This window comes from Oryctolagus cuniculus, chromosome 2 (genome assembly GCF_051225735.1).
Source record: "Oryctolagus cuniculus isolate XC-2025 breed Fujian yellow rabbit chromosome 2, ASM5122573v1, whole genome shotgun sequence".
Taxonomy (NCBI): domain Eukaryota; kingdom Metazoa; phylum Chordata; class Mammalia; order Lagomorpha; family Leporidae; genus Oryctolagus; species Oryctolagus cuniculus.
Window position 1 is genome coordinate 70,245,305 of NC_142868.1, and position 26,587 is coordinate 70,271,891.

Here is a 26,587-nt window from a genome sequence, read left to right on the forward strand (position 1 = left end):
CTCTCTTCAACAACTTTTTTTCCCCCACTTAATGCTTTATTAATCTCTCTCATGTCAATTCCACAGAGACGACTTCGAAAAAACTCAACTAGAGAGAAGTCTCGGGCATGTTTTTCCTCTACATTAACCAGGCCTCAAAGATGGCTGTTGGCTACCTGCACAGTAGCTGCAAGTAAGCAAACCCAATTAAGCTAAGCGGGAATCAGGGCGTTCCCAAGGCTATGTCCCTAAGACTGCTCTGAGGCATCGGCACAGTGGTTTAAAGTCTTGGTCTGCAGTGCCGGCATCCCATATGGGCACCAGTTCAAGTTCCGGATGCTTCACTTCCAATCCAGCTCTCTGCTATGGCCTGGGAAAGCAGTGGAGGATGGCCCAAGTCCTTGGGCCCCTGTACCGGCGTGGGAGACCCAGAAGAAGCTCCTGGCTCCTGGCTTCAGATCCGTGCATCTCCCGCCATTCTCTCTCTCTCTGTCTTTGCAGGCTGCTCTGCAGGATTTAGCTGCAGCAGCCAGGCCACAGCCCGCCCCGTCGGGGGCCGGTGCCAGGATGCACCACAACCTGGCAGGTTGCGCAAGGAGCTGTGAGGTTAGAGAATTCCAAGGCAGCTACCTCTTTATTTCAGTTTTACAGCCTACCGCTCACGCTAGTCTAACCCCTCACCCCTACCCGGGCCTAGCAGTGGGGTCCCCTAACCCAAAACTCAGCCCACCCTGGCTGGCCGCAGGCAGTCTTAACTTCCTCTCCACTCCGAAGGTGCCCTACATGTAAACCTTCCTTTTCCCCCGTTTCGCCCCAAGCGTCTTCACACAGTTCAAAACAGGAGCCCAGAAACCGTGTTCCGGTCTTCGGCTTTCGGCCGGCGCCCCTCGGAGGCCGGCGACCATCACGGAGTCTTGGCCGCTCTCTCAACCCCCAAGGCGGCGCTTTCTCCCCAGGCGGCGGAGCCTGGAAACCTCTGCCCTGGGGCCGGGGAGGGGCAGGGGCGATGCCGTGGGCGTGCGGCCAGCTCTGCTTCCTCCTCCTGGGCACGCAGACACCCCACCCCCGGCCGCCATTCCTGCCTCCAGGCCTCCTCCCGGGACCCGCGCACTTGAACTTGGAGCCGGACTTCGCCGGCAGCTCCGCCCCGGCCGTGGCCCCCGCGGTCCCCGAGCCGCCGGCCGCGAGCGCCCTGAGGGAGGATGTGGCTCTGGCTGGGGCTCGTCGGGCAGAAGCTGCTCTTCTGGGGCGCGGCGAGCGCCGTGTCCCTAGCCGGCGCCTCGCTGTTCCTGAACCTCCTGCAGATGGTGGCGAGCTACGCGCGGAAATGGCAGCAGATGAGGCCCATCCCCACCATCGGCCGCCCCTACCCCTTGGTGGGACATGCGCTGTATATGAAACCGAGCGGGAAAGGTAAGGCTGCGGGGTTGCGCGCGCGCGCTCCCGGCACATGCAGCTGGAGCGCATCCCGGAGCCACGCCCGGGGGTCCGAGCGGCTCCTCCCCCCGCACCTTCGCCGTGGCCGGGACCCCGGAGCCTGAGACCCGGACTGCCAGATGAGAGGAATCCCGGTTGTATCCAGTGTTCCCTTGCCCACCTGTTAGAGTTGCTAGTGCCACCCCCCAGCACTGCCACTTCATCCCGCAATACACATGTTCTGTGTCTAACGTAGAATGAAGTATTTCCAAACATCTGCTCTCTTTTCTCTTTTTTGCCCTCTTACTAGTTGCTCAGAACTCTCGCACTAGGGAAAACAAGAGACTGGAGCTTTGCATGCCCCCTCTCAACCCTCCTCCTGCATCACAAGTCTGGGCCGCTACTTCCATTCCTTCTTGACCTTCATATTTCTGAGGAGGTGACATGATCGCAGGCGTTTGCATGGCAAATTTCCCAAGTCTTGTTTATTGAAGGGTGAATTAAGTTAGAATGTTCTCAAAAGCACCTGGCGTTTGCAGTCTTCCATCAGCAAGTGTGAGTTAAGCCTTAGCACTTCATTTTCATGAGAGTGTACGTTGGAACACCCAGAGTTGAAAAGATTGTCCCTAAAGCTCATGTGTTAAAATCTGGGGCCGGTGCCATGGCGCAGGTTAATCCTCCATCTGTGGTGCTGGCATCCCAAGTGGGCGCTGGTTCTAGTCCCAGCTGTTCCTCTTCCAGTCCATCTCTCTGCTATGGCCTGGGAAAGCAGTAGAAGATGGCCCAAGTCCTTGGGCCCCTGCAACCTCGTGGGAGATCAGGAAGAAGCTCCTGGCTCCTGGCTTCAGATCTGCGCAGCTCTGGCCATTGCGGCCATTTGGGGAGTGAACCAATGGAAGGAAGACCTCTCTCTCTGTCTCTTCTCACTATCTGTAACCCTACCTCTCAAATAAATAAATTCTTTAAAAAAAATCAATCCCATTCCTCTGCAGGTTAGTTGTTAACATTTTTACAGGCTGGGCATTAACTGCAAAGCTTAACAGACAGTTTCACTTTCACTTCTGTTTCCCCAAATAAAAACAACACTGTCATTCCAACTTCATGGGAACTCTCATGAGAGAATCTTTACCAGAATATTGGACTTATTTTCTGGCAGAAGAAATTCAAGTAAAATGTTTTGCCAACCAAATATCAACATGACTAATTTTACAAGCACTTCAACAACACATATATGGAGATGAAAATCACATTGGTAAAAATCAGCTTGATTCTCACTAAAAGAAGAACCAACTTCCTCTTCCGAGATTTATGACATTAAAAAAACTGTGTAGAAATATAAGCCCCCCTCTACCCCTTAAAACTGACGTCCTTAAGAAGTCTCATGGGCCGGGCATTGTGGCATAGCACATCGCCTGCTGTGATGCCAGCATCCCATATGGGCCCTGGTTTGAGTCCTGACTGCTCCACCTCCTATCCAGCTCCTTGCTGATGTGCCTGGAACGGGAGTAGAGGATGCCCCAAGTACTTGGGCCCCTGCACCCACATAGGATACCTGGGTGAAGCTCCTGGCTCCTTGTGTTGGCCTGCCCCAGCCCTGGCTGTTGTAGCCATTTGAGGGGTAAATCAGTGTATTGAAGATCAATTGATCTCTCTCTCTCTGTAATTCTGCCTTTTAAACAAATAAATCTTTCAAAAAGGAAATCATACAATATTTTTATGGGCATCCCAAGAATTAAAATTTCTAGTAAGACTTGTTTCAAAACAAACTGTGAACTGATTGGACTATTTAAAGTAATTCTCTTTGGAGTTACTTTCTCAAAGAGAATGACAATATACTACTATTTATAAAGTGACTTTTCATTCCATCAATAAGTACTGGATTTTGGCACCAGGAGAACAGTTGCTCATTTTCTAGCTTTGTAACCAAGTTGTTTGAGCAGTTGTTTAGCGCTGTTAGAGGTATTTCTGTCTTTATTTGTTAAGGTGGTTATATATTAAAGTTATTTTAAAGGTTAAGTTTAATGCATGCAAAGTGTTCAGATCACTTTGTTAGAATAAGTTCTTTGTCAATCAAGCATTTACTCAGGGTTGAGGGCTCTGCTTTGCGCTCAGCATTCAGCTCAGCCAAGCTGAGGGTGCTGAGAACATTCTAAGATGTAATCTCTGATCTCAGTTACACTGTTTCTTTCTTAAGAGGCAATCTTTTCAGTGGCTATGTCCCAATTCTGACCTCAGGAATCTCGAGTATGCAGTTGGCTACCAGCTGGCCTCTGAACTCTAGCCTCAGTGTCTGTTTTGTTCATGTCTGCCTGCCCCAGCGATTGGGCCTGGTAACTTAAACCGAAGATTCAGACTTCCCTGGCCCGAAGGCAGGCACATCAGAATGGAGCAGGACATTTGGATGGTGGTGATTTGACCCAGCCTTCTTTACAGCAACTTTGATAGCTCTTGAGGCACTGTCGCAAGGTACTGGTTATGGTGGTATGCTTGGTGTCCTGATACAGAGTCAGATTCCACCATTCACTAGCTCTGTGGTATCAGGCAACAATGAAAAGGAATGCACATTTTGGTACATCAAATCTTAAAAGTAATTATTCCCTAATAACTAACATTCATTATGTTGTACTTACTTGCTATGAAAAATATTATTTTGAAATCATTTTAGGCCTACAGAAAAGTTGCAAAACTAGTACAGAGTTCACATCTGTCCTCTACCCAGCTTACTGTAATGATACCATATTATATAATTTGTCTGTTTTTCAAAATGAGGAAATACACATTTGCACGATACTATTAGCAACATTTTTTTTCTTCTTGAATTGAAAATTAATTTTTTTCTTCCAGAATTTTTCCAGCAGTTAATTCAGTACACAGAAGAATATCGACACCTGCCACTGCTGAAACTCTGGCTTGGGCCACTACCAATTGTGGCTCTTTATAATGCAGAAAATGTGGAGGTGGGTATGTGGTAAATAAGACCAGTATTGCACTGTATATCGGGCAGTAGGAGAATCTCATCAGAATAAATATAAGAAATGTGTTCTTGTATTTCATTTAGTACAAAGAGCATCTCATTAAATATTTTAGGCTTTTAAAAATATTTATTTTCTTTATTTGAAAGGCAGAGTAATAGAGAGAGAGGGGGAGAGATAAAGAAAGAGAGAGAGTGAGAGAGAGATCCTCCTTCTGCTGATTCACTCCCCAAATGACTGCAATGGCTGGGGCTGGGCCAGGCTGAATCCGGGAGTCAGGAGCTCCATCTGTGTCTCCCACGTGAGTGGCAGGGACCCAGGCACTTAGGGCATCTTTAGTTGCTTTCTCATGCACAGCATCATGGAGCTGGAGTGGAAGCAGAGCAGCCAGGACTGATGCTCTGATATGGGATGTATGGGATACCAGCATAGCGTAGCAGGAGGTGGCTTAACCTGCTGTGTTGTAGCATAGGCCTCATACTTGAGGCTTTGTATGTACCATCCATTGTCTCTCAGGTGAACACTGGGGAGACCAACATTACTAAATTATCTATGCACATGCTTTATCAGGTAACAAAATATTTGTTCTCTTTTAGAGTTTGCAGAAAGATATATATTTTTTCCAAGTGGCCCTTGAATATGCAGGTAGAGATGTGTCCATAGCAGGACACTTGTGCAAAAAGCCTGGGGAGCATCCTGTGCCCATCCTCGATGCTCATCATTTCTCCTACCTGACTTTGAGTCCAGGTGATCCAATCACACTCGTGCCTTCCGATGTGACTTGAATGCTGGAGATAGCCAAATGTGTATTTCTAGCTCCAGGCTTTGACCCAAGTTTCACAAGTGCTTTCAGATCATGACAACTTGAATGCCTCAAACTCATGTACCTGAAAATGAACCCCAAATGTCCATCTCCTCAGGTGTAGTCCTCCTGCAGACTCACCTGCTGCCCGTCCCCTCCTCCCCACTCAGTAAGTGAGTCCTCTTGGTTTCTAGTTCATAGCAGGAACTGGAGAATTACCTTGGGCATTTTTCTTTCCCCCAACTCTGTTTAGTCCCCTAAATTGAATGAGTTATACTCTAATTGAATTTCATTGAGGCACAGGAATGGAAGTGAATGAGAGAGGAAATAAAAGTTGTGAATATTGCCTTAAAAGCAGTTGTGTTCTAGCCAGGTATTCCTGAAATTAAACTTGCTCTGATGTCTATATATGTTTCAAATATTTTTTTCTCTCTTCCAAAGGTAATTTTAAATAGTTCAAAGCAAATTAACAAATCCTCTATGTACCAGTTCCTAGAGCCATGGCTTGGCCTAGGACTCCTTACAAGGTATGTCAGTGTACATGTAAAAAGCAGTCTGATAGAAACAGTTGCTTCTATGTATAACTTGTTATTTCAGAATGTGACACAAAGTCGGTTTTCAGCAGCAATGCAGTACTGTTAGGAAGCAGAAGGAAGGCTGGTGGGAAAGGTTCTGCTAACTGACGGACAGGCTTCCTGGGTGGGCAGTCATCTCCAGCCATGCTGTGACTATCACAAGGTGCCAAGGAGAACTAGTGGGTCCCGATGCATGAATGGAGTAAAGCAAATGAGTGTCTGGAGCAGGAGAATCTAGAGAAGCCAATCAAAAAGGCAGTCAGCCCCAGAAAAGTACATGGAGCACAGTGACCTCAATCCTTGAATGGCGTCTGAGGAACTGTGACCATGACGTCATCCTCTGAGGGAGGGCCAAGCAAGAGAAAAACAACGCTTCTGTGGGGACTTTGGAGAGTTGGATCACAGTAAGGTCAGGGAAGGATCGTGGACATGTGGACATCTGAGGACTAAGGGACTGATACAGTGGCAAAGACATTATTTTTAGAAACTTGGAGCTTAGAAATTATGAAAAATTCTTAAATTTTTCAATTTTATGAATACCACTTTAAATATTATTATTATGGAACAATACCCACGATATTCATATTTTATAATAATATATGAAAATTATATAACCATCTTTGTCATGATGACCGAAGCATTTGAAGATCTATAGATTAAACTGCTTCAGAATTTTGTTGATTTGGCTATGTTCATGCTTTATCTGTTTCGGATGTCACTCTCTTTGATTTGTAACCATATATTGCATTTCTAGTACTGGATACAAATGGCGCTCCAGGAGAAAAATGTTAACACCCACTTTCCATTTTACAATTCTGGAAGATTTCTTAGATATCATGAATGAACAAGCAAATATATTGGTTCATAAACTTGAAAAACACGTTGACCAAGAAGCATTTAACTGCTTTTTTTACATCACTCTTTGTGCCTTAGATATAATCTGTGGTAAGTCTCACGGGTTTGTTTACAAAGTTATGGTGGAATGGCCCAAATAGAAAATAGCATTCCACTGGGAAGACAAGAAGGGGTTGGAAAGGACACTGGAATCCTCGGGATGGTGCTGCTGACTCAGCCTCCTGAGAAGCAGCAGCCACTCCCAGGGAATAAAGAAAAGAACAGGGAGGAGGAGAAGCAGGAGGTACGAGAAAAGAGCAATGGGGAAAGAACAATTCTGAACTATATAAGAACAGAACAAGACTTGCAAAATAAAGACAAGATGTATGCATGAATTCAATGTTTGCTTCTCACTCATCTTTTATAGAAACAGCAATGGGCAAGAATATTGGTGCTCAGAGTAATGAAGATTCTGAGTATGTCCGTGCTGTCTATAGGTAAACACAGTCCTTTTAATTATTTTTAAATTATTAGTGATTGAGGCTTAACACATCGCTAATAACTTTGCTGTTTTGTATCTCTTGTTATTTCAAAATTTTTGTTATTTCAAAATTTTGTTATTTCAAAAATTTAACTTGGTCTACCACTGTTGCTTAGTAGGTTAAACAGCTGCTTGAAATGTCAACATCTCACCTTACTGTGCAAGTTGGAGACTGGCTACTTTGCCTTCAATCCAGATCCCTGTTAAAGTGCTTGGGAAGGCAGTGGAAGATTGAATAAGGAGTTAGGCCCCCTACTGCCCACGTGGGAGAACAGGATGGAGTTCCTGACTCCTGGCTTTGGCCTGCTCAGCCCCAGCTGTTGTGGGCATTTAGGGAGTGAACTGGTGGGTGGAAGAGTCTCTCTTTCTCTTCTCTCTCCCCCTTTCTGTCTGTCACTCTGCCTTTCAAATCAATCAATAAGTAAATCTTAAAGAATAATAAATAAAAAGTAATAAAAATTTACCTCATTGTTTATTTATTTATTTTATTTTTTTGACAGGCAGAGTTAGAGAGAGAGAGAGAGAGAGAGAGAGAGAGAAAGAGAAAGGTCTTCCTTCCATTGGTTCACTCCCCAAATGGCCGCTACAGCCAGCGCTGCACCAATCCGAAGCCAGGAGCCAGGTGCTTCTCCTGGTCTCCCATGTGGGTGCAGGGCCCAAGCACTTGGGTCATCCTCCACTGCCTTCCTGGGCCACAGCAGAGAGCTGGACTGGAAGAGGAACAACTGGAACAGAACCAGCGCCCCAACCAGGACTAGAATCCAGTGTGCTGGCGTCGCAGGCGGAGGATTAGCCTAGTGAGCTGTGGTGCCGGCCACCTCATTGTTTAAGCACGTATAAGGGAGCTTCAAAACTTCGTGGAAAACTGGAATTAAAAGATAATGCTAGGGGCCAGTGCTGTGATGCAGTGGGTTAAACCTCTGCCTGCAGTGTCAGTATCCCATATGAGCACTGGTTTGGGTGCTGGTTGCTCTACTTCTGATCCAGCTTCCTGCTAATGTGCCTGGAAAAACACTGGATGAAGGCCCAAATCTGTGGGCTTCTGCTTCCCACTTGGGATACCCAGGTGAAGCTCCTGACTCTGGCTTCTGTCTGGCCCAGCCTCAGCCAGTGTGGCCATTTGGGGAGTGAACCAGCAAATGGAAGATCTTTCTTTACCTCTCTCTCTCTATTACTCTGCCTTTAAAATGCAAAAATACGTTTTAAATATAAAAAGATAATGCAAATTTTCCATGAACTCTTTGAAATTTCTTCATATTTTAACAGTAAAGAAGTGGTTATACAAATTATGGCATATCCAGATTATGCAGTAATTTAAAATGATTATTTTAATATAATTGAGGTTCCATTATGATGTGATGTGATACTTAGTGACAACAGAAATATAAAAATTTTTGGTAGTTATGATAATCACTATAGTATAAAGATTCATAGAAAAGAAAACTTAAATACTATACCAAAATGTTAGTTGTGGTTTTCATTATTTTGTGTATGTGCTTTTCTTACTGTGTTTTGTTTTGGTTTTAATCTTATATATTCTTTTCTGAATAGGCATTCTTTTTAAACTGGAATTATCATTTTTACATTAAAATTGCTTGCAATTCTTCAGCTATTAAGAGACAGGACCAAGATTTGATTTGATGTATCCTAAGTCCATTGCACATTTAATTGCTTCTTTAGAAAAGGTTTATTTATTTATTTGAAAGACAGAGTTACAGAGAGAAAGGGAGAGGCGCATTGAGAGAGAGATAGGAAAAAAGAGAGAGAGAGAGAGAGAGATCTTCCATCCACTGTTTCACTCCCCCCAGTGGCTGTAACAGCCAGCTCTGGGCCAGGTTGAAGCCAGGAGCCAGGAGCTTCATCTAGGTCTCCCACATGGGTACAGGGTCCCAAACACTTGGGTCAACCTCTGTTGCTTTCTCAGGCACGTTAGCAGGGAGTTGTATTGGAAAAGGAGCAGCCAGGAATTGAACAGGTGCCCATTTGGGAAGTGGGTGCTGCAGGTAGAGGCCTAACTCAGTGTGCCACAGCGCTAGCCCCAACATTTCATTTTAACAAACATTTTTTGAGAATGTATCATCTGCCAGCCCTTGCACAGGCACTGATTGGCTTTATGGTGGTACATGAAAAAGTACAGCATGGGGGACAGGCATAAACTTATGAATTACTGTAATTATTGTAAAACAATAAACCTGGTGTTGGAGAGGGAAGCAAGCACACATCCTCTGAGAGGAACTCCAAGCTGGTCCTGAAGGGACAACCATGCTATGGTCTTTCTGCTCTGTCACTGGAGACAAAGCAGGTGTTGGGGGCAGCACGTGCTAAACATGAATTTAATGTGCACTTCTTATAGAAGAGGGCAGTCAATTTTTGTTTTATTCCAGGGGAGTGATCAAATAAATAAATAGACTTCAACATGAGGTAGATATCATATTAGCCTTTGATACAAAAACCCCAGCTGGCCTTGGGATATTGGGAACTCTCCTGAAAAAACAGAAGTAGAGACCAGAAACTATTTGGTAGAGCTGATTTACAGAAGATTCTTCATTCCTCTAAAGAACTTCTAAAGTTTTATTTTATTTACTTGAATGGTAGAGTTACAAAGAGAGGGAGAGACAGAGATAGAAAGAGATGTTCCATTCCCTATTTCACTCCCCAAATGGCCACAGCATACAGGGTTGGGCCAGGCCAAAGCCAGGAGCCAGAAACTCCATCCTGGTCTCCCATGTGGGTGGCAGAGGCCCAAGTACTCATCTTCTGTTACTTTTCCAGGCACATTATCAAGGTGCTGGATTGGAAATGGAGCAGCCATGACTCAAACTGGCAGTCAATGGGATGCTGGCTTCTCAAATGCTGGCTTAACACATTGTGTTGTTGTTGTTGTTGTTGTTTTTTTTTTTTTTTTTTTTTTTTATCTTTAGGAGATGTGTAATATTCCAAGTCTTTGTTGTTGATCGTAGAATGTGGAGCTCTTAGCACTCTCTAGGACTAGTCATCATCATTCCCACCATTAATAGTTTCATCGAAGCCAGACTGCAAACATGTGCCTAAGAAACAAATATTTCCAACGGAATCACTGGTGCTGCCTTTGCCTTCTTTGTAGGATGAGTGACGTGATATTCCGAAGAATGAAAATGCCGTGGCTTTGGCTTGACCTTTGGTACCTTATGTTTAAAGAGGGATGGGAACACAAAAGGTGCCTTAAGATCCTACATAGGTTTACCAACAATGTAAGTTCTTGATGGTTTTTATTGTGGTAAGGCAAACATAACATAAAACTCCCCATTATAACCATGTTATAACTCAGTAGCATTCGGTGCATTCACAATGCTGTACAATCACTGCAACTATCCATTTCTAGAACTTTTTGGAAGTTTGTGATTTTTGTGTTTTATATATATACCAATGTAGAGCCATTTGTCTGTGCTTCATGAAATAAAAGTTGAACTAAATGATCATGGAAATGACTGGTCAGCATAATTGCCTTTAAATTATGTACTCAGCAAATACTAATTAAGCATGTGCTAAGTGCCAAATAATATACAATTGTTGGAAATATAATAAGGAGTAAAACTTGTGTGTTCCCTACCCTAAAGGAAGATGGCTTAGTAGCAGAGGGTATCTACAAACAAATAATTGCAAAGTGTGCTTTGATCTATTTTAGTAGCAGAGGTTATCCATAGTAAGTAATTGCAAAGTATGATAAGGGATATTAATATATATTAATACATAGGATGCTGTGCTAAAGGAATAAAGAGACAAAGATCTATGTATGAGTCTACTGGAAAATTTTGGATTAGACAGTGGTTTTGTTTTTCTTTTCTTTTTTTTTTTTTTTATTTGACAGGTAGAGTTATAGACAGTGAGAGAGAGACAGAGAGAAAGGTCTTCCTTCCATTGATTCACTCCCCAAATGGCCATTACAGCCGGCGCTGCACCGATCTGAAGCCAGGAACCAGGTGCTTCTTCCTGGTCTCCTATGCACGTGCAGGGCCCCAAGCACTCGGCCATCCTCCACTGCCCTCCCCGGCCACAGCAGATAGCTGGACTGGAAGAGGAGCAACTGTCTCTAGAACCGGTGCCCATATGGGATGCCAGTGCCGCAGGCGGAGGATTAACCAAGTGAGCCACGGCGTCGGCCCCAGACAGTGGTTTTCAAAGGCAAAGGACTTTAAAGCTGTGACTTGAACTTGGAAAAGATTAACAAGTAGATGCTACTATTTTATTTCCAATTCAAAAATAATAAGGAAATAGAAATCTTGTGAATATAAGATATCAATCTTTGTGTTTAAAGATATGCTTATCACAAAGAAAGATTTCTTAGAAAATATACACCAAATTATAATTTAAATGTACTGAAAAAAGAAGCTATTTTTTTGTTTGCCATAAATTTTGGTTAAAGATATTGAAATCACTTCCTAAACTTGAGCTAGGCTCTACCACAAACAAATTAGATGGCTAATAATTCTATAGGTGCTAGATGAATGAGGTGCTGGCTTGAGTTCTCACAGTGGATTATATAGTAATCACCTGGTAGTAGAAAAAAAGCCAGTAGGTCCTACTTTACAATTCTATTTCCCTTAAATCGCATGCATTAATATCAATGTTTACTGAGATTCAGACTACATAGACAATATTACTCATTTAATAAATCTTGAAAATTACATTCACAACTGAGCACTTGACACCTGGAATTTCATAATGAATAAAAGAAGGAATGTTGTTTTGTCCTCAAAGAGCTTAGAATATATTCATGCCAGTCACTAGAAGCAGCTTATGTTAAATATAACCAGATTAAGTTTATGGGCTTTGATTCTTTTATTCATCCATTCTTAAAATGCCAGGAAGGACTCTAGAGGCTGAAAATACATCATTGAACAAAGACAGATTCATTGCCACATGGCTGGAAGTGTTAGAGGAGAAGGACACTAAATAATATGTCGGGGGAACATGAAAGAGGGTTTGGAAGATAGAGAATGTTGGGGACTAAGGTAGCAACGATCAGGAAACCTGATTCTGACAATGTGACAATGGCTGAGAACTGAAAGTGGAGAGGGAGTAAAGCAGGCAGGCATCTGAGGAAAAAGCATTGCAGACAGGACGAGCAAGCACCAGAGTGAACTGACCAGGTCAACGCACCGTTTCTTTTCTCTAGTGCAAAATGAAATTAAGAGTGATAAGTGATTAGTCTATTATATAATGATTGCATTCTCTCTGCCACTTGCTTGAAATCTCTAGGGCATTAGTTAGCAGACTATGATGCCATCCCCTTGTCGCAAAGATAACAAAAATAACACTTGAAAATGAGGGATTTGACCAACATGAAGTTTAAAAGTTTCACTAAATAATGCTGTAAATGTTAACAGGAGACTTTACTCTGTTTTCAGAAGAGACTAAGTTGTTGTTGGGATGGAAACAGAAGGACAGGTTTAGAAAAATATAAGTTAAACTAAGCATATTTCCATGGACAAAATGTGCTAGGAGGCTTTCTCAAAGTGCAAACAGAAGCATGGCTGGCATTTAAATCTTACAGGTCATCGCCGAGCGGGTCAGTGAGATGAAGACAGATGAAGAACACAGAGATGCTGACAGCAACTGTGCCCCCTCCACCATGAAGCGCAAGGCTTTTCTTGACTTGCTTTTGACTGTGACTGATGAAGAAGGGAACAAGCTCAGTCATGAAGATATTCGAGAAGAAGTCGACACCTTCATGTTTGAGGTATTTTATCACTGTCTTAGTATTTTCAGATATCATTAACAACTTCTAGTTGGTTTTAATAAATTGGTCAAATGATAAAGTAGTTTAATATAGCTAAAGAATATTCATGTATTATCATTGGAAAGTACAAAATTTAAGAACTTCATTAAGTACCAGTCAACTTCCTTCTTCAGAAAATGATTTGACCAATGATTAATATTTTTTTTAAGAAAACCCAAGGTTAGTCAGACTTTTTCCCAGCAAGAGAGCAACCAGAAATTGCTCTCAGTTCTTTTTATTTCTCCTGCTTCCTCTTAACCTCCCAATCCTACAAGTCCATTTTTACGACCTCCTTTGTAAAGTTCTAACAAGTGAGCCCTTAGTGCCATGAGCTGTGTTAGCGAAACATAATAACAGCCCTCCTATAAAGACTTTAACAGGGTTGTGATTCTAAAGGGATTTCTGGTCTCTAATTTTAAAGAAAAAGTGCATTTTACAATTATAGTTTTAAATATTATATTAAGTATTACAAAGAGTGGCGTTCTCTATGTGTGGAATGCAAAATGAAGATAACAAAAATGGGTTTTGAAATATGCATATACTAATATCCCCCAAGGAAAGTGAAAGGTGTCAAGTTTTCAATGGCTCATTGCATGCTAATCTTTGTGTTGGCTGCTGCTACTGAAGCCACCTAGATAGAATGCAAATGTGAATGCATTCTTATTTTTTTCAAAAGAATTCTGTACTTATTTGAAAATCAGAGGGGAGAGAGAGAAGGAGAGAGAGAAAGAGAGAATCTCTTCCATCTACTGGTTTACTTCCCATATGGCTGCAACAGCTTGTGCTGTACTGGGCCAAGACCAAGAACCAGGTGCTTCATCTGGGTCACCCACGTGGGTGGCAGGGGCCCAAACACTTGGGCCATCTTCTGCTGCTTTTCTCAGGCCACTAGCAGGGAGGTGGATCAAAAGTAGAGCAGGCGGAACACAAACTGGCACCCATATGAGATGCCCACATTGCAGGTGGAAGCTTTGCCTGCTATGCCACAATGGCAGTCTTTCAGGCATTCTTTTTTAAAAAAATATTTTACTTGGAAAGTAATGATTGTATATGTTTATGGGATACATATATACATTGTGGAATGACCAAATCAGATTGAAATGCCTATATCACCTCACATGCTTACATCTGTGGTGACCATTGAAAATTCATTCTTTCAGCAATTTTGAAGTATGCATAATTATTTGTCACCAAGCTATGCAGCAGAACACCAGAACTTATTACTACTATCTAAATGGAACACTTTTCTTTAAAGATCTATGAGAGAGAGAGATAGAGTGAGAGAGAGAAGCAGTGACATGACAGTGGCATGAAAACAGACACATACACCAATGGAACAGAGTAGAGAGCCCAGAAACAAGTCCACAGCTTCATAGCCAACTGATTTTTGACAAAGATGCCAACAACAAAGAGGAGAAAGACAGTCTCTGCAATAAATGCTGCCGGGAAAATGCTGGATATCTACACACAGAATAAAGACATTTTCTCTCATCCCATATACAAGAATCAAGTCAAAATAGATTAATGACTTATATGTAAGACCTGGCACTGTAAACCTATTGGAAGAAGCTGGCACCACAGCTCACTAGGCTAATCCTCCACCTGCAGCGCCGGCACACTGGGTTCTAGTCCCGGTCAAGGCGCCAGATTCTGTCCCGGTTGCCCCTCTTCCAGGCCAGCTCTCTGCTATGGCCCAGGAGTGCAGTGGAGGATGGCCCAAGTGCTTGGGCCCTGCACCCCATGGGAGACCAGGAGAAGCACCCGGCTCCTGGCTTCGCATCAGCATGATGTGCTGACCATGGCGGCCATTGGAGGGTGAACCAACGGCAAAGGAAGACCTTTCTCTCTCTCTCTCTCTCTCTCTCTCTCACTGTCCACTCTACCTGTCAAAAAAAAAAAAAAAACTATTAGAAGAAAATAGGGGAAAACCTCAATGATAATGGTCTAGGCACTACTTTTTTGGATATGAACCCAAAAGCACAGGCACAAAAGCAAAAAGAGACAAATAAGATTGTATTATCATTCTTTGTGGAGTAAGGTTGTCCAACACAGTAGAAGAAAGCTGTTACGATTCTGAAAAGCCTAGTTCTAGTTCTGGCTCTGTAGTAATTAGCCATATGAGATAATTCTGATCAATTCAAATCTGTCACAATTTCTTTTTGTGTTAAAGAGAAGAATGGAATAAATCATTTTAAACTTCTTTTTCAAGAGAGTACTTTATTGAAAAGAAATCTTAAGCAGAAAACGGAAATTTGAACATGCTAAAAAGTAAAGAGATGTTAAGTATGTGTGCTCTGGAATCAAATCCTGGCTCCAGCATGTTCTAGAAGTATGACTTTGCTCACCTCACCTGGCCTTTCTGGCCTCAGTATTTTTTTAAAGTCTATCTAATTTTTTTTTTTTTAATTTATTTGCGAGAGAGAGAGAGAGAGAGAGAGAGAAATCATCTGGTGGTTCATTCTCCAAATGCCTGAAACAGACAGTTGGCCCAGACCAAAGCCAGGAGTCAGGAACTCCATCTGAGTCTCTCAGATGGGTGGCCAGGGACCCAAGCACTTGAGCCATCACCTGCTGCCTCCCAGGGTGGACAGTAGCAAGATTCTGGATCAGAAGCTGAGGCAGGTCTCAACTCCAGGCACTCCAATATGGGATGTGTGTGTCCTAAGGGACATCTAAACCCACTTTTCCACAACTCTCACCCATCAGTGTTTTTATTTTAATAGCACAAGCCTTATTTAATAGTCACAATGACTAGACTTTGAAAAGTGTACCAAGAACTGTGCCTGACACATAGAAAGCATACAACAGGTGCTAACGCATAGTATTTGATGTTGAAGTGAAAATACCTCACTTCTCCTCCCCGCTCATGGACACACACCAGCAAACACACACACATACTCAAGCACACTCATACACACATGTACACATATGTGCACATGCACACATAGACATACACACGACTCCCACCAGTAATCTCTGACTTATGGAAACATTGAACTAATGATCTCCTATGTCCTTGGTCCTTGAAATTCTAGTTCTTTTCTTCTTTGCATTGAATAGGTGGTATCCCATGAGTTACTATAACACTGTGACCACCATGGGGTATGTGCAGCCCCAGACTCCTTCCATTTCATCGCCCAGGGCCCAGCCATTAGATACTAAAGTGCTTGTCCCTCTCCTCTTCCACCATGTGCTTCAATAAACTGTGCTTTATGTCTTGCTTCCTCTTGCTTGGGGATAGCAGAAAAATGAAAAAGTAAATTAAGTCCAGTAGATGTGTTTTTTTACAATTTGATTTGGCCTTCCACTCACAAACTCAGGAAAATATATTGAAAATTATTTAATGAAGGCAAGAGAGTATTTCCAAAAGTTGTGGCAAAATGGAATTAAAAGAAATGCATTTGGGTGCAGAAGTTTTTGAAATCCATGCATAGTTTTTTTCATAACATGCATTTATCACAAACATTTTGAAGACCCCTTGTGTCTTCAAAAAATATGTTGCTCCAAAAATAAATGTCTTTTAATTTCATTTTCTGAGTCTTTTGAGATACACTGATACTTTTCATGTAACTCAGTAAACAACTGAGTGAAATGGGTCAGATCTCGTCTGAGAGTTTCAGAATTTATAAAGGTACTGCCAGTAAAAGAAAATGCAGTGAGGCTACACTATCAGAGACTTGTAAAATACATACTTAAATAAATCACAGAGGAAGCTTCAAACAATCCAATTTCATAGCTGATTTATAAAACAAGAACCTCAGCTGTTTCTGTTCAGAGAATGAAATACTACAACAATCACATCGGGAAAAGTAGAAAAGTCAGATCATCATAGAAGACATAATTTCTCTCTCTTTTTATTCTAGAAGTCTTAGTCACAGAGCTCTGCTACAACTACTGATTTTCCCAGTACTTCTTTTGTCCCTAAAGGCCTCAGCATTTTGAAGGCGATCAGAGGCTAATGCTAAAAAATGGAATGGGTGGTGGCTAGGGATGCAGTGTAGTCAACATCAGGCTTAACCAGGCCACACCATAGTTGTCCAGGGGTACAGCCTGGGCTCTGCCTTGTCATGGGAATCAGTTCCTGTCTCTGCCTCCTACTACACTCTCTGGACCCGAGAAAGTGATGTAAAAACCTTTTAATACAATTTTTGCCTCAGTTTTTAATCTCTAAAATGTGAATATCAGTAATGAGCATTTCTTGGGAGTTATCCTGAAGATACGTTGAGTTAGTTTCGGCACAGTTCTTAGCATTTCGCCTAAAAAGGAGCAAGTATTGAATGAGGCTGTTGATCAGCTTCTGAATGTGGAGCATGTAAGTGTTACCCAGGACACATGGTTGCCTGTGGTGACCTCCGTCAACAGGAAAATCCTGCCTTTCAAGTGAGGGAAGGTAGAGAAGTACGGACCTGCCAGGTCAGCTCATGAGAGACATGTTTTCTCATTAAAAAGGTCTAACGCCTCATTTCCTTGGAATGCCCCCTCTCAGAACAGCCCACCGCTTCCCTCTGGGTGGGCGACACCGTGAGGCAGGGAAATGGCATCTCCAAGCACAAACCTCCACTCTAGAGAGACTGCTTTGCTTGCTTGTTTGCTTCTCAGTGAGATGAGATCCTGTATGGAGTGACGTTCTGATGGTCTGAAGCCACATTGCAGCTGTCAAACCCAGAGACCTTCAGAACAGTGACTAAAGCCACTCCTAATGTTCTCAATGTAAGTCTGCTTTTAAAGCTACTCTTGTTTCCTTACATTTGTAGGGCCACGACACAACTGCAGCAGCAATAAACTGGTCCTTATACCTACTCGGTTCCCATCCGGAAGTCCAGAGAAAAGTGGACGATGAACTAGATGAAGTGTTTGGTATGTGTGGCCCCTCTGCGAGTTCGGTTGTGGGTGATCCACCTAAGAGAGGAGCGCTGTTTGCTCATTACGTGAGCAGGATGTGCAGGAGGATGTGTTCCTAAGGCACTGGCATGGGCAGGAGGGCTGATACCTTCCAGTTCCTGTCTCGGTTGCAGAACCTCCTCCGTTCACTCACAGTCATTCGGCAGTTGCCCGCCCTGTGCCTGCACTGCGAGAGATGCCAGAGATGCACAGAGAAATGTGATTGCCCTCCAAAGTCCCCTGTCTCATGGGCTCCACAACCCATGTGCATAAAGCATGGAGTCGTGGGCTGAGTGCTTGAGTGAAGTGAAGAAGGCACACAGGAATCAGGTGATGCTAAACACAGGGGTAAAGTAAAGTTGTTTCATACTGAACTGCCTGACTCCAAATGAGAGAGAAACTGTGTGAAGCTGGTAGGAGATAAAATTCTATTCTACAATGAGCAAAGGGCCTGAGGCTGAAGCCATGGGGCTATCCCAGGCTCTCAAACCTGCCTTTTCCCTCTGCTGTCCTTATCATCCTGAATTTTGTTTGCCTGATTGTTGCTCCAGGCTACGTGTACATGTTCAAAACAAGAAAAAGGGGCCGGTGGGAATGAAGGATGTGTGTGTATTACTTTCCTGCTGCTGTAACAAATTCCACAAACCAGGAGGCTTAAAAACACAGACATTTATTCTCTCAAAGTTCTTAATACGAAGCATCCAAAATCTGTATCACTGAGCCTTAATCAACTGATTGGTAAGGCTACACTCTTGGAAAAATTTATTCTTTGCATATGAAGAAATACTGACTGCTAGTCTTCCTTGGGTTATGGCCACATGATTAAAATCTCTGCCTCTGTTTCACATTGCCTTCTCGTCCATGTGTGTGCCTTTTTATTGTAAGGGCAGTTATTGTAGCATTCAGGGCCTATTTGGATAGTCCAGTGTCATCTCCCCATTTTAAGACTCTTGATTTAATCAAATTTGCAAAGATCTCCCCTGCTTTTTAATTCAAATAAGGTAACCTTTACATATTCCAAGGACTTTGACCTGATATTTTGGGAGGGCTGATTGTTCTGCCTACCACAAAGGGGCTACCCTCAGTTTTATCCTTTCTTTTTTTAAAAAAAATATTTATTCATTTATTTGAAAGGCGCAGTTACAGAGAAAGAGAGAGGGAGATACAGAGGGAAAGAGACACAGAGAATCTTCCATCTGCTGTTTCACTTTAACTCACCAAATGGCTGCAAGGGCCTGAAGCCATGAGCCAGGAGCTTCTTCTGGGTCTCCCACATGGGTGCAGGGGCCCAACGACTTGAGCCATCTTCTGCTGCTTTGTCAGGCTCGTTAACAGGAAGCTGGATTGGAAGTGGAGAAGCCGGGGCTTGAACTGGCATCACCAATGTCAAAGTGGTGACTTTACCCACAGCACCATAACGCCAGCCTGTTTTATCCTTTTTTTAAAAAAATCATTGGAAGGTTCCCAATCGTTGGAAGGTGAGAAAGAAACAATTTGGGTCATCCAGCCATCAGCGTGGTATCTGATGTCCTTTCATGGAGTAAAAAAAAATGGAGAAGGAAAAACAGCTGGAGAAGTAAGGCGTTTTAGAAAGAGGAACCAGATACACAGCCACACAGAATGGAGAGTTTGTGGCATGGAGGGTAATTGTGATGAATGAGGGGCAGCTGGAACTCAGGGCATGCGGTAGAACGCATTCAGGAGTGAGGGTGGAAATGCAGTTTTGTGTTCAGATTGTATTGGAATTGAGATTTCATTTCAAGAGGTGAGAATGCAGACAATTTAAGCTTGTTTCTATTCATGTAGTAGTGTAACATCTCTCGGATTGCCTCAGGGAGGTAAATTTGGTCTTGCAAAAGCTCACAAATTCTTTTGGAATAGGTTCATATTTTTTTTTTTGTATTCCCTGCAATTTCTAGCTCATTGCTCATTTCACAAGTGTTTTTTACTCTCACATAATCACCAGCACAAGATTTATTCCTGGAATCTGTTTAGCTGTTCCTCAGATTTTTCTCTGTATTGTGCCTCACTTTTTCTTTTATCCCAATATTAGTTCTAAAATTTTTGAGCAAATAATCTTTGGGTGCCAAATTGCAAGTATTGATTCCTTTTGCTATTTTATTTAAATGTATTTATTAGAGAGAGAAACAGAAAGATAGCATGCTCTCCATCCACTGGCTCATACCCCAAACTCCTGTAATAGTGGGGACTGGTCCAGCTGAACCATTACCACTGCCTCCGATGGTCTAGGTTAGCAGAAAGCTGGAGTCAAATCCTGGCCACTCCATTATGGGATACGGACAACCTAACTGGCATCTTAACTGCTAGGCCAAATACCCGCTCCACACAGTGATGTTCAGTACTTGCTGTGTGATTCTCACTACTGTCCAATTCCAAAACATTTTACCTTCAAAACAAAACAAAACACTGCACCATTAAGCATCATCCCTCACTCTCCTTTTCCTTAGCCCCTGGAAACCACTAATTTACTTTCCGCCTCTGTGGATTGGCCTCTACTGCGTCCTTATTGGAAATGGGGTCATGTATGGCCTTTTGTGTTTGGTTTCTGTGTGCTCAGCATACTGTCTCATTTCATTATGGTTGTGCATTATATTAGGAGTTCTGCTTTATCTGTGGGGATTTAACATTCATTGTGTTGATTCATATATTCTTCTTTGATGCCCCCTTCCTCCCAGCCCCCATAGTTCCTTCACTGTCATCTTATACATTTGCTTTGATCAGGGAAGTCCGATCGTCCTGCTACCTCAGAAGACCTGAAGAAACTTAAGTATCTGGAATGTGTTATTAAGGAGACCCTTCGCCTGTTTCCTTCTGTTCCCTTATTTGCCCGTAGCCTCAGTGACGACTGTGAAGTGGGTAAGTTTTCCACAGCAGGACTAGGAGGGCCAGTGGGTTTGTCTGCGGCGCCTGTCTCGCTCCAGTCTCACGGCATATTGACCACTTCTCGACAGCGGGTTTCAGAGTCGTCAAAGGCACGCAAGCAGTCATCGTTCCCTATGCATTGCACAGAGATCCAAAATACTTCCCCAATCCTGAGGAATTCCGGCCCGAGCGGTTCTTTCCCGAAAACGCACAAGGACGCCATCCTTACGCATACGTGCCTTTTTCTGCGGGACCCAGGAACTGCATAGGTTTGTATTCTCCAGGCTGCACCTGCCCCTTCCGGCCCACAAGAGAGGGTTTCTCACTCTAATTTCTCAAGCATGGTGTACCATTGCCCTTGTGCAACAGTCTTAAACTCTGGTTTCCTTTCCCCTCCACTTTATTCTGGCATGCATTATAGCTTTAAAACATTACTGTCAGTGCCAGTGGTTCGGCGAATGCAGGTAAAGTCGCTTCCTGTTACTCCAGCGTCCTTTTTGAGTGCTGCTTTGAGCCCCAGCTGCTCCACTTCAGGTGAGCTCCCTGCTAATGGGCCTAGGCAAGCAGCAGAAGATGGCCCACATGCTTGGGCCCAGCGCCCATGTGGGAAACCCCTAAGAGCTCCTTGAGGCCATTTGGGGAGTGAACCAGGGGATGGTAGATTCCCTCTCTCTCTCTCTAACTCTGCCTTTCAAATGAATAAAATAAATCTTAAAAAAAAAATTACTGTTAGTTTGCTAGGGCTGCCATAACAAATTAGCACAGACTGGGTATGTTATAAAGCAGAAATGTATGCTCTCACAGTTCTAGGGTCTGGAAGTCCAAGATCAAGGTGTTGGCAGAACTGGTGTCTTCTGAGGGCTCTCTCCTTGGCTTGCAGATATCATCAAAGGAAGAGATGATAACACCACAGGCACCCGGCAAGCACCACAGCTGCCTTCCCCTGTGGCTGCACTTGGTCTTGTCTGTGTGTGCCTGTATTCAAACTTCTCATATCAGATTCTATTAGGGCCCACCTTAATGACCTCATCTAAGTAAGGTGGATCGATTAGCCTGAATGATCTTTTTAAAAATTTATTCATTTACTTGAAAGGCAGAGCCAGAGAGAGAGAGAGAGAGAGAGAGAGAGAGAGAGATAGGTCTTCCGTCTGCTGGTTCACTCCCCAAATAGCTGCAATGTCCGGAGCTGAGCCAATCTGAAGCCAGGAACCAGGAGCTTCTTCCGGGTCTCCCATAAGGGTGCAGAGACCCAAGGACTTGGTCCATCTTCTACTTCTTTCCCAGGCCATAATAGAGAGCTGGATTGGAAGTGGAACAGCCAGGACTCAAACTGGCACCCATATAGGATGCTGGCACTGTAGGATGCTGGCACTGCAGGCAGTGGTTTTCCTGCTACACCACAGTGCCGGCCCCCTTGAATGACCTTTTTAAAGATCCTATCCCTAACTATAGTCATAATCTGAAGTAGTGGGGTCCAGACTTTTACAACTGAATTTTGTGGGGGACACAATCCAGCCCATAATCAATTTCATGGTGGAGTCTAAAAATATTGTGGATTTTAGATGAAAGTATAATTTATTATAATAGAAAATTCATTTATATTGTTTTTTTTAAAAGATTTATTTGAAAGGCAGAGTTAGAGGGAGAGATAATCTTCTATCCACTGGTTCACTGCCCAAATGGCCCCAACAGGTGGTGCTAAAGCTCCATTTAGGTTTCCCACATGGGTGGCAAGGGCCCAAGCACTTGAGCCATCTTTGGCTTTTTTCCCAGGCACATTATCAGGGAGCTGTATCAGAAGTGGAGCAGCCAGGACTTGAACCAGCACTCATATGGGATGCTGGCATCACAGGCAGTGGGTTACCCTGCGCCACAGGCCAGTCCTATATATGATTAGTTATGTTTAAACTGATTTTTGTCTTTGTTGCTTTTAAGACTTGTATTTTGCAAAACAAAGAATACTTACCTTATGTTAGCTGAAGTACCTAAGAGAAATGAATGCACACCACCGTGTATTATAAAAACTTGATTTTCTCCTTCTATCATTTATATAAATGCAGGCATGAGAAAAAGGGGCCAGATTTAAATGAGTGAATCAGAATCATGGTTGGTGACTCTCTTGCAAAATGAAGACTCAGTTTGGACACAATCTGAAGTAGTGCTTCTCCAGTCATCCTGACTGAGTCCAGGATGCTTCCAGGATACTGCTGAAATGCAGAGTCCCTGGTTGACCCCAGCTATTCAGGTGTACTGGGTGGGAACAGGAAAAGACACTAAAAACTTTCATTTTTGACTCCAAGTGATTTTGATTCTCCTTGCTTACTATGAAAATATAAAATTGCTAAAGGGCCTATTACTTCCTATCTGTTTAACATGTACCTGAAATTAAAGTAATGGTTTACATTAATTTGAAGGTCAAAAGTTTGCCATTATGGAAGAAAAAACAATTCTTTCCTGCATCCTGAGGAAGCTTTGGGTAGAATCCAACCAGAAAATGGAAGAACTTGGTCTGGCAGGAGAGTTGATTCTTCGTCCAACGAATGGCATCTGGATCAAGTTGAAGAGAAGAAATGCAGATAAAGCCTAACTATATTATTGGGCTGTTCCCTTATCATGGAAAAAGTCTTTCTGTAACTGAAACTTGGCATTACAATTTATAGAACAGAAGTTCTCTACTCCGAATCCCTATACCAAATTTTTCTTGTCATCTTGGGGTCAGGTCCACCAAAGAGAGAGTCTTTGTATTTTAATCACCATCATAGATGCAGAGCTACCTGAATCAGTCAGTATCCAAATAAAGATATACACATTTCTCAACAGAGGGATCCACAGACCAATTCCATTTCAACCGATGGATCCAAAAGATAGACTTTAGTTGAAGTTTCAGGATTTTTAAAAGGTGTTTGTTGACTCATATTTACACATATATGTATGTATGTATCTACATAAAATATCATTTGAAAGGATGAGGAATTAAGTGGTTTGATTTAAGGAGATTAGTTATTTGAATTTTATCAGTGATTCAGCTATGGTAAGAAAAATTATTATAGTACTTTTCAGATTTTACACTTAGTGCAGATTATTTATAAATAACTTCCAGTTTTCCTTTTGACTGTGCCCATATGGCCTTTATTTCATTCATAGAATCACGGTTGTCTTTATATGTAATATATTATGGGAAGAAATTCCTTTTGGTAGCCTTCAGTCTCTCACTGTGCCTCAAAGGGTGGGTTAATGACTTTTGCAGCTGGATTGACCTTAGGATACACCTGGCTTATTCTCCTGTATATTAGAAGGGAATGGAATCAACAGGCAGATAAGCTTCTGCCAGAGGTTGAGACAGGGTTGGAACTAGATAGAGATCTGTCCTTTATCATCCCCACCCCTACTCTGATACAGTTTCTTCTACAGTATACTGGTGCTATGTGGAGCTCAGGTCCATGACTAGATGTACTGTGAGAACGTAAGATTTCTGCCTCTGATTCAATCATATTTGTTCTGAAATTCTTCCCCGTTTAAAGTCAAAAGGAAGTCATTCATCTATAGTTAGTAACCTAGAAATATCTCACTTGGTGTAGGGTTAGACTTCTAGTTAATTCAGTCCTCGCAAACATGACTCTCAAGCTGATGACTAACACCCATTCCCTGAATTTCCGTTCCACCTCTACTCCTTCACTGATTTTTGAAGATTTCTTTTAAGAACTAATTTAGCAAGTTTCTTTCTCAACTTCTCGAAGGCAATAACAGAAACAGCAAATTGCTTGGAAGAATATCTGTTCTTCATAGGAATCAAAGGAAGAGATGCTAAAATCACAGCCATCTGGCAAGCGCTGCAGCCTGTGACATTTAGGGCAGGGCCAGAGCTCAGTCATTGCCAACAGCCACAGTGCCTGCTGATGAGAAGTCAAGGAAATGGGAGATACAATTGGAGAAGATGCCCATCAAATGCTGTTATCTAGAAAATGGATATATGCAGGAAGTCTCCCTCACAGATGATTTTGTATCATTAAAGTTTTAATTGTCATCAGTATTGTCATTGTCTCAATTTTGTCCACTTTCATTTAATCCATGTTTTTGAAAATTTGTAGTGAACCTACATTAGACATTGAATTACATTTAAAGTAAGACATTGCTTCATATTACCTTTTCATACAAGATTTTCATTTAGCCCCAGAGTAATTGGTTAATCATATTTTAATTGGTAATTCATTTAAAGCATGTCAGAATTGGAACTTATAAATTATGCCAAATTCTGTAATATCAAAATATGGTTGCTACAGCTCCCTGCTAATGCACTTGGGAAAACAGCAGAAGAGGGAGATCAGGATAGAATTCCTGGCCCGTCTTCAGTCAGGCCCGGCCTTGGTTCTTGTCATTTGGGGATTGGATCAGAGGATAGAATATCATTCTATCTTTCTTTCTCTCCTTCCTTCTCTCCTTCTATCCTACCCTCCCTCTCTCCCTCCCTCCCTCCCTCCCTTCTTTCTGCAAAAATGTTGATGCAAAAATTTTATTAAGAAGGTGATCAAATATCTGTCTGTTTCCCTATTACCTGTCATATTCCTGATTGAAAGAGGTAGCTCAAGGAAAATAAACTACATTTTAGTCATGGTTGCTACATTTTATTCTAAGAATTGATGCTGGTTTTACTCCAAAAAGTGAGTCAGTGTACAGCCAATTCATAATGGGTGATAAAACAAATGCCACATTTGAGTGGATGTCTGCCCTAACAAAGTATTCCTGGTGCTGTTGTCAGAGAGTGACTGTGAATTTCTCTAATCTGAAGAATAAACTGGAGGGGAAGAAGAAATAGCAGAATATGTTGCTCTATTAATAGCAGGAAATGAAAAGGCTACCTATGAATCAGCAATCCACAGTATCACTGGGGCCATGGAGGCAGATGGTGCACTTTGGAATTGGGACTTTATCGGTTGTCAGCCAGCTGAGGAATGTCAGTATCTAGACCAGCTGACTTATCTCATAGTTAAGAAATGATGATCACAAAAAGATAATCTTTATTTTTTCCTTACCATGGAATGTAACTGAAAGATCAAAATGTCTTTCTTTCCATCATCTAATGAGATGCCAGATAGGTGCATTTAGAATTTTTTAGTTTGGCTGGAAACTCCCCTTTTTATGGCAACAGCATCCTCCTTGTTTGGGGAATTACCCTTCAATAAATGCTGCCCTTCTTTCCCCTTGTCCCTTTGCTTCCTGACACCCTATGCATGTGATTTTACTTGGAGCAGGTGGTGCACTGACACCCTATGTATGTGGTTTTACTTAGAACTGTCGAGTCTTAGTTGGCTCCACTTTCGCAGTCTGAGTGGACTGACCCAAGCAAATTCAAACCTCCATGGGTATTCCCAGTTGGAAGTGAAGAAATGGAATTGTCTGTCTCCTTTGGAAGGAACTTCAGGTTGTGAGGGTCAGTGTGAATCAACCATGGAACCTCAGGAGCAGCTGCTGGAAGATGGAGTGAAGGTGATATGGAGAGAAGCAGAACAGAGAAGACATGGAATCCTGAAGAAGTCCAGATGTATTCCCTGTGATGCTGAGGCCCAGCTGCAGGTTTTCCCCGACCACTGTTCAGTGATTCGGCTCCACTGCTTTGCTGAAGGTGATTGTCTTTTTTTTTTTTTTTTTTTTAATTGACAGGCAGAGTGGACAGTGAAAGAGAGAGACAGAGAGAAAGGTCTTCCTTTTCCGCTGGTTCACCCCACAATGGCCACTGCAGCCAGCGCACCGCGCTGATCCGAAGGCAGGAGCCAGGTGCTTCTCCTGGTCTTCCATGCACTTGGGCCATCCTCCACTGCCTTCCCAGGCCACAGCAGAGAGCTGGACTGGAAGAGGAGCAACCGGGACAGAATCCGGCGCCCCAACCGGGACTAGAACCTGGTGTGCCAGCGCCGCAAGGCGGAGGATTAGCCTAGTGAGGCGCGGCGC

The 26,587-nt window shown here is 42.9% G+C and overlaps 1 protein-coding gene across 1 annotated transcript; it reads left to right on the plus strand.

Moving 5' to 3' along the window:
• Positions 1–839: 839 nt before the first annotated feature.
• Positions 840–24,668, plus strand: CYP4V2 (cytochrome P450 family 4 subfamily V member 2). The gene is made up of 11 exons (XM_002709333.6): positions 840–1,392; positions 4,240–4,352; positions 5,611–5,696; positions 6,499–6,689; positions 7,006–7,075; positions 10,223–10,349; positions 12,653–12,838; positions 17,632–17,734; positions 20,501–20,635; positions 20,731–20,910; positions 23,056–24,668. The coding sequence occupies exons 1-11, from the start codon at positions 1,182–1,184 to the stop codon at positions 23,226–23,228; spliced, it is 1,575 nt and encodes a 524-aa protein (XP_002709379.3). The 5' UTR covers positions 840–1,181; the 3' UTR covers positions 23,229–24,668.
• Positions 24,669–26,587: the final 1,919 nt, after the last annotated feature.